Below are 8,799 nucleotides of genomic sequence, written 5' to 3'. Positions count from 1 at the left end.
TAAAGTTAGAATTCCAACTTTTTTCCTTTTTTATTATTTTTTCAGTGGCTCTAATCCTCTTCCTTAGAAAACAGCCTAAGGAGAAGAGAAAACATGTCATACAAGTGATGAATAAGATAAAAAAAAAGTTTTTTGAAATACAGTTTAAAATACACAAAATATAAACATGTTTATTCAGTAATAATAAAACCAAACCTGTGGTCAATAAAAAATAAAATATCAAACTGAATATATGAAACATTTGAAGACAATGGAGGCACAGATTGAAGTTTTATATTGTTAGTATTAATTCAATTCAGTTTATTCATATAGCGCCAATTCACAGCACATGTCATCTCAACGCACTATACAATTAAACCAGATCATACAGTCAAATTTATTCAAAGTTTTCCATCTAAGGAAAACCAGTTGATTGCATCAACTCACTGACTCAAAGGCAATCCCTCACACTAAGCATCTTGGTCGGGACAGTGGAGAGGAAAAACTCCCTTTTAATAGGAAGAAACCTCCAGCAGAATTGGAATCAGTGTTAGCGGTCATCTGCCGAGGTCGCCTGAGGTTCAAGGAGACAGAAGCAGAGATACAAAAGGCAATGGAAACCAGCTCCACAGCCGGCCCTGTCCAGGAAACATACAGCCAGACAGAAGAGCTCAAAGCAAGCTCTCATGTGAAGAGAGGACATACAGTTAGTGACAGCCAGAGAAACAGGACTACACTGAAAAAAAGGCCGAGCTCCAACTTCTATAAACAAAAGTGTTGATGGTAGCAGCACAGCTGATATTTTTCTCCAGGATGGCGTCACAGCCAAACAGGAACAGACCAAATAAAGCTATTAGTGCTCCTATGTAGGCTACTGTCCTGGGAACAAAACAAACAAGTTAGTTCAAATGAAATAAATAAATAATGATTAAACCAATCTTTGAAATAAGTTGTTAAAGGTAAATGTTTTTAAGTTGTTTTCTTCTTTTTTTTTGTATTTGTGTCCAGATTAATTAATGTTTGTTAAATAAAGTATCTGTATATTTTAATAAACGTGTGGTCTGAGTTTAGTGCATATTAATGTTGTTAGCCCAGTTTCAGGGTAGGTTGTTTAGCGATGTCTTAGGTCAGACACCAACTGATAGGGTGAGGAGGCCTGCCCAGGAGCAAACTGCAATCAAAGCACAACTTTTCCAACTGCAAGACAGCCATTATTCAATCTATCCATTGAGCCACAAAGGCGCAGCCACCTCTGGATTGTTGATGTGAGAATGTACTAAACACTGTCTTCAAGCTTCCTGCAGAATCCAGCCACTAGAGGCCATTCTAACACTCCCTGTTGGCATAGAATCACCAAGCTTCACTACAACCATTATACTGCTACATCTCAAAGGGTTGATTGAGAGGCCTACAAAAAAGAAAAAGAAAAAACTATTTTCTGTTATACTAAAAAAAAATCTAAATAGATTTATTTGTAACATTTTGGTCGTAAACATGCTAAAATTGGTTTGGCATTAAACTGACATGTAGCCTACCTGTATGGAGTGTCTCTCCTTTTATATATTATTAATCTTTATGTGTGGGCATATTTTGAAGGCAAACATAAATTTGAAGGTTTCCTCTGACCTCCCATAGAATATATCCTTTACAATCCTTGCATAATGCCCTGGTTTATTGATATCATTAGTAGCAGAGACTGTGTGAATGTTCTAGAGTTCACATGCTGCTTAAAATTATATTAGATTACATGGCATGTCCTTACATGCTGTTATGGGAAGACAGGTGCAGAGTTAGCGCTGTAAAGTTCAAGGAGTTTAACGAATCAATGGATCCGTCTGCATTTCAGGACTCTATAACCTCTGACATACTTTGATGTCTTTTAAATCCAAACAAATTTTGTTTTGACAGCTTAAGGCAGATCGATAGATTGGCTTTTTTCATGTGTCCTTTCTTCTTACAGAACAGCTCTGGGTTGCCTTTATAATTGTCTTATTTTAGTTGACCAAATGGGTTTCCTGAAAGCTTGTGGTCTAAACTTTTTTAAATGCTGTTTTCATAAAATGTTGTATCTAAAAGGATCAAAAAGACTCATTATGGCCACATGTACTTTGCACTAGGCTGTATATTTGGACAGTATTGACCTGTATGCACTTGGAACTTCTTATCTTTTTGTGGGTTAGAGTCCATTGAACCACAAACCATCAGACAGGACCGTTACAGTGATTGTATGCGTGCTTGTTCGTGGTAGTTGAGGCCATAGAAATGTAAGCAGAGAGAGAGTACATAAACCCTGTCATCCTAAACTATTCTCAGTCCTGAGAGCACTCTTCCCGGCTCAGTTGTTCTCCATCACAGAGGACAACAATGTTGCGTCTTGCGACCCTTGGCCTCCTCCTTGCTCTGGCAGTGACTCTAAGCAGCTCTGCAGTGGTTCTGGAAAATGGCATGCCAACCCTTTGGTCACAAACAGCCAGCCAAGTCAATGAACTACCTATGGTGGATGGGATTGTGAATCCGAATCCTTGGAATTATCTGAACCGCCAGAGTTTGTACCGTCTGATGATTGGTGCTACAGACCCCTATATTGGCTACTTGGGAACCAACCCCAATGAGAATCCCATGTGGGGACTACCATTGCAGCTTGGATGGATGCTAACCTCAGGTAAGTTGGCAATTTGTCTTTTATTTCCTGTTTTTACTATTTAGAAAGTGTCAAATAGTTCAAAATATAATTTAAATGTTATGCTTCTGCAGGTCGCCTTAGTGACCCAACTGGTATAACAACCTGCGGATTGCAAACAGGAGACACTATGTGTATTTCACCTGAGAGCCTGTGGGGCTGTAAGTGTTTCCGATAAACATCGCAACTCAGAGCACTCACAGAAGAGATTGCTAACTCTTTAGGCCTTTTTTATTTCAGGCATGACCTACTTCTCCTCATCACTTCCATTCCTGTCTGCTGCACAACAAGGTTTCTTGGGAGAAAACATTCAGGTTATTTTGATCTTCTGTCATCTTACAAGATGCATGCATATTGATAAGGCTAACTGCAATGATTCTTATAATGTTACCAGGTCCAGATGCAGGCACCTGCTGGTGCAGAGGGTTTTTGTACTACCTATGCTGGATGTTCAACCAGTTACCCTGATGCCATGGCCAAGTGGGACGCATTTTTCCAGGTATTTAAACCTCTCTGGAACCACTTTATACATGATAAAAAATTACACTTTAGACAGATTTCTTTTTCAAATTCAATAAAGGGAATTAGTCTCAGACAGAAATTAATGGAGATATTTCCCACTTGACAATCGATTTCGTTGATTTAATTAAAAAGTCAAACTTGTATATGACAGACAGGACCGTCCATGACACATTCAAAGCTATTATTTCTGGATAATTCTGGCTAACAGCCATGAAAACCAAAGGTTATTGGCTTAGTTTACAAGAACTTATCTTTAGTATATAAATGTTAGCCTTCAGTCTAAGCTCCCATTACTTAGTCGAAGCTCCTTTGCATGAATTACTAGATCAGTGCAGTGCGGCATGGTGGAAACTTCCCTGTGGCTCAGCTGAGGATTCATGGAAGTTCAGGTTTCTGAGAACCTTCCTTCAACCCATCTGCACAGTTGGATCTGGTGTTTCTTCACCCCTAAAATATCCTATAGACTTTGTCTGAGGTGTGGGTCTAGTTTCACTGGCCAATAAAGCACAGTGACATTGTTGCCTTTAAATCAGGTTATTCAGTATTTTTGCCTATATGTCAGTAGAGTGAACAAACACCAGCTGCTGGCGTAGCAAACTAAATGAACTTTGGACAACCGATCAGATGTCCAGTCCTATGTTTTGGATGTTATTTGTTATTTAGGAGTAGCTTAACATTAGAGGTCCGATCACAGTTGATCTATTTCCTCAAAACACTTGAATTTGCTTCACAATTTTGTCATGCCTGTTTCTGTGGTGAGCAGCTTTTTCAACCCACATTCTCCTTCCACTAAGCTCTCCACAGTGCATGGATGCAGCACTGGTTGAAGACCCATCTCTGGTTAACTGACCCTGCTTTTTCAGGGGACAACTCTCAAACACTCCTTCCATATTTACACTGCTATTTTGTTTGAGTTAAAATCCACTGTAAGCAATGATCAGAAGTAAATACAGAAATACATGTATGGAATGTTTTGAGGTGTATAAATGTATTGAGTTCAATTTTAATCTTTGAGCTACTTAAATAAATCAAGCTTGATGATGATATTTTAAGTTAATGAGCCGTACTGTTCGTCATTAATGGTCAATGTGCGTCCTTTAAGGCTCTCAAGGCGACCACTGAGTCTACCCTGCCTGATGCCGAGAAGAAAGACTCCATTCTCGGTGTCTACTGGGAAGCTCAAATGGCTTCAACCTACGCCTCTGCAGCATGCGACACCAAGTAATCCATCATTCATCTTTGCAGTTAAAATTCCTTTTTTTTTTTCTCAGATCTTTCAAAAATCTTTTTAATAACTCAGATTGGAAAAAATCAAAGCTTGCTTCTTTAAAGGTGATATTGTTACATGTGATTTTATGAAGAAGTTGCACAGAAAATATCTCAGTCTAAAGTCTAAGAAATAGGCAGACCCTGTAGACAAGCATTGTTATTGCACCCTACATCTTGATATGAAATATATCACAATATACTTCGGTATAATGAAAAATTGACATTTTGGCCTCTCAAATTTAAATCTTAAGCAGTAGACTGTAGAATGCTCTGACAGTATTATGTCTCCATCTCCTGTTGTTTGCTGACATCTGTATTTAAGGTCAGATCCTATGCTGGGCATCTACAGTCTAAATTAATATTTCAGCTTTCTAAACTCATGTCTCACGTCTTTTGTTTATTCTGCAGGAAGAGCCACTATTCATCTGAGGAGCAGTCATTTGCCAACAGCTGGTTGAACTCTGCAGAGTATGTTGCAGCAGCTCATTTCCATTCCAACCTGGAAAAGTCTTTGCTCTTCCTGAATCCTCTGCCAGGCCGTATTTTACGAGTGTGTACATCTTAGCTGAAGCATTACCCATTAAAATGTCTATTTTTCCAAATGTACATAATGTTTTTTTTCTTTCTATTTTACTCCTACCTATAGAACGGGGATGTAGCTCCAAATATTCCTGATCTGAGTGCGGAGGAAAACTACTCACTGTCTGTTTTTGCCTGGATGAGAAACATCAACACCCTTCTTGGTAGGAACGCAATAATATGCTAAAACATTTTCAGTTTAGATTACTAAGCCACAAAGGTTAAAAATGATCTTATCTCCATCTAGGTGGGTCTATGGTTCGTATGTGGAAAGGAGCGATGTGTTCGCTGACCACCAGAGAGAGAGGAAAACAGTTGTTGGAGGAGCTCATAACAAATCCCAGCTTCCCCACTGCAACTTTCATGTCCTTTGTCACAGAAATGAGTACAACCTGCTGAGACAGAGAGATGACGACTTCAGTATAACCAGGGTCCCTTAAGCTCCTAAAAAAAACTTTTTAAAATTCAAATAACAAAAGGTCCTACATTTGAAGATTTAGATAGCTTCTGGTCACAGACTACGTCCTCTTCAATCGTTTTCACAATCATTGAGATGTGATCCTTGATGTATAAGGAGTACCAAAATGTATAATGAATGTCCCATTAAATAAATGTATGTATTTTAAAATATGTGGACGCTCTATTTCAGATGGTGCATGTTGTTTAAATTGATTCAAATATTACAGTAAACACACCATTAAACTCTAACTAAAAATACTTTGATTCACAATTATAATAATGACAAAAGTAGTTTTCTTACTGTATAATTTACAATTAAACAGTGAATATATTCAATATTTTTTTATTTAAATATAGACTAAAATAACTATCTATTTTTCTATTTCTTTATTTGACCATATTGATGCTGTCTCAATATGTTATAGTCTACAGAGGGTGAGCGCTAAAAAACATGGTGTCCTGGTTAATGTTTATAATAATAATTGTACTTTATTGATCTCACGCTGGAGAAATTCACTCTGGTGTGGGGTCAAACATTTTGCTCAGGAACCCAGAGTTAAGGCTGTGGGGATCAAACCGAGTACTTGCAGCCCTCTCAGAACACAAGGGCACTGCTCTTACCCACAACGCTAAAACTCCTTTTCTATTGTTATTTCAGAACAAATTCCATCTCAAGACACTTTATAACAAAAATCTAATAAATTTACAGAAATACAAAGCATTATAATAATCGTGTCTCCTGAACAGGTATATGTCAATAGATGGAGACCTGCATGCCGTTAATGACCTTTTAGCCATCCATCATATTGAGCATGCATGTAGAAACAGTGGGGAGAAAATTTGCCTTAAACATACAGTAGTACTAGGCTCAATGTGAGTACCATCAGCCACAAGCAGAAAAAAAACACAAAAAAAAACAAAAGACAAAGGTAAAGTACTGCTTTCCCTGTTAAATTAAACTTCAAATTGTTTTTTGTATCCAGGGAGATACAGACATTTGACAGACTGTGCCCAAAAGGCAGATCAACCACCTGCACTTTACATCAATGGACACATTAAAGTAGGGGGAGGGGAGAGTTCATCAGTCATGTGAACTCATACCAGCATTAAACCCACAAACCTGCTTAATAAGGCAGACATTTGAGGTTAGATTTGTTGTTTTTGATGTTCATTATCAAGATGATTATCTTTAAGAGTGATCAAATACAGTAACCATTTCAGTAACCATTTCCTCAGTGGCTTTTTCAAAGAGAGAGACAAAGTAAAACAGAATCAGAGTTAAGTGTGTCAACAGAACCAGGGGAAGATTAAGGTAGTTACTAAGCTTCATGTATTTAAAACCTTTGCAATGAAAATAATTTATAAATGTCCATTAAAACTAATGCAGACAGCACTGAACCAATACATTTGTTGATGACATTTCTGCAGCTTTAAGTGTACCTTTGACATAAAACTATGGGAACTACATTTAACCCAATTTAACTACATTCCTAGTTCCAAAAAGATTCAGGGGGACTTGATTAATATGGCTGAAAGGCAAACAAAAATGCAAAACCCCTAGTAATCTTGTGTGTTTTCTACATTTCGTAATCTCAAATGCTATACAAATGATAAGAGGTAGTCAGTGAAGCATAGATTAACTTTTTTTTACTGCACTTGTTTTACATGCAAGGCAGCAATGCTGGATTTAAAGGAAGATTAAGCAGAAATCCCCATGTTCAAAACTAAGATGTAGTTTCAAGAAGTGGGGTTTACCAATGTGGTACCTGTGATAAAAGGTTTGAGAACCACTGATTATTATGCAGAGTTTTAGCAGGTCATTACTGCCCTCTAGTGGTTGTGCATTAAAATATCACTACGAGGAACAGCAAGGCAACCTGGCCAACCAGACTGATTAATGCCATTTAGGTCAACATTTTAGCCAAAGTTTTCATGCTGAATTATTTAACTTTAAAAGATGGTTTAGATATTAGCAGCACTAAAATTTTTTATTAAGCTTAAAAAAGTCAAATATTGTGAAACCACAGATGAAAATCATTTATGGACAGCCAGACTACTAGGATTAAAGATATCATAACATCAAACAAGAATTATAGAGAAGTCTTTATTAAGAGACAAACTGAACAGTTAAGTTTAACAAAATAATGCACAAATTCTGACTCCATGTACAGATACAATTATAGCAGAAAAACTCCCCTTTGTGTTTTTTAAGAAAAAGAACAAACATCTAGTGTAATAAAAAACATTTTTTTGTGTGTTATAAACATAAACATACTGTTTCTTTGCTACATTTTGATTGTCATTATAAAACGGTATCAAAAACAAACTCACAATGACACAAATACACATATTTGTTCTCGTTTTTTTCTCTGTTTTGTTGCTTATTGGTCAGACTTCATTTTGGAAAAACCTTTAAATATTATCATAATTATTCTTTTTACATAAACCGAAAGAAGTTCTTGTCCTTTTAAACAAACATAACTCCATCTCACAGATTTTTCAGCATGAGCACTGCAGTAAATGTTTTTTTGATAGCCTGAGGTTGAGGTTTACATTTACATGTTTTGCGATTTACAGCAGTGGCTACAGATGTGTGATAAACAGCCTCATATAGGAAGGCAGATTTATTGATCATTAGTTATAGATACAATATGAAGAAAGGATTTTCTAAAGGTGTAGAATGTTACCTGATTGTTTTCAGACTGAACAAACCTGTGACTGAGCACAGCTCACCAACTTAATATATTGAACACGTTTTGCAAGGTAATAACGTCTTGGATTTTTGTTTTGATCATCTTAAAATTACAAAACAGCAGTTTAATAATGAATAATTTCAGATTGCTGCTACCTTTACACAGACTCTCTGCAGCCGACATGTTAAAATCTTAGTAATAAATCCATCTTTTGTTGCAGTTATCTTAGCTAAGATAATGATGTTTAAAAAAATGACTAAATCAATACAGAAATGACCATAAGAAAGAGAATCAGCCAGTTTTTGTTGCTGTCTCCGTCTAAACACCTACATCATGCATAAAAACTTTTTTTTTTTAAATTAATCTCTGCCTAACTTTTTTTTCTTCAGGATTATAGGTTGAAGTTGCTCTATTCCTATGCTTGTTTTCCTGAGCTTAAAATGGGTAAAATATTAACTTTATACTAAATTGCTAATGAAATGCAAGTTCATCCTGGAGTTTAACAGAATGATTAAACATTTTAAAAGACACAGAAGGGAAAGATTTAAGGGTTTATACTTTTTTAAAACATAACCAGAGTAAAGCTTTGCTTTAGTGATGATACAACAGATGTTTTTG

At 36.5% G+C, this 8,799-nt stretch overlaps 1 protein-coding gene across 1 annotated transcript; it reads left to right on the top strand.

Annotated features, from left to right (window-relative positions):
• Window positions 1-2,269: 2,269 nt before the first annotated feature.
• LOC107088469 (chromosome unknown open reading frame, human C6orf58) lies at window positions 2,270-5,666 on the top strand. The gene is made up of 8 exons (XM_015380651.1): window positions 2,270-2,641; window positions 2,734-2,820; window positions 2,900-2,973; window positions 3,054-3,158; window positions 4,284-4,402; window positions 4,859-5,000; window positions 5,097-5,193; window positions 5,277-5,666. Exons 1-8 carry the CDS (start codon window positions 2,344-2,346, stop codon window positions 5,426-5,428), a joined length of 1,074 nt encoding a protein of 357 aa, XP_015236137.1. The 5' UTR covers window positions 2,270-2,343; the 3' UTR covers window positions 5,429-5,666.
• Window positions 5,667-8,799: the final 3,133 nt, after the last annotated feature.

Source organism: Cyprinodon variegatus, unplaced genomic scaffold, assembly GCF_000732505.1.
Source record: "Cyprinodon variegatus isolate N-32 unplaced genomic scaffold, C_variegatus-1.0 Scaffold219, whole genome shotgun sequence".
Lineage (NCBI taxonomy): Eukaryota > Metazoa > Chordata > Actinopteri > Cyprinodontiformes > Cyprinodontidae > Cyprinodon > Cyprinodon variegatus.
Note: the sequence above shows the minus strand (reverse complement) of the source record. Positions and strands in the feature narration are given on the sequence as shown.

Coding starts and splice junctions, on each gene's coding strand:
- LOC107088469 (XM_015380651.1), top strand. CDS start 2,344: ATGTTGCGTCTTGCGACCCTTGGCCTCCTCCTTGCTCTGGCAGTGACT. Junction 2,974..3,053: donor TCTTGGGAGAAAACATTCAG/GTTATTTTGATC, acceptor TAATGTTACCAG/GTCCAGATGCAGGCACCTGC. Junction 3,159..4,283: donor AGTGGGACGCATTTTTCCAG/GTATTTAAACCT, acceptor GCGTCCTTTAAG/GCTCTCAAGGCGACCACTGA.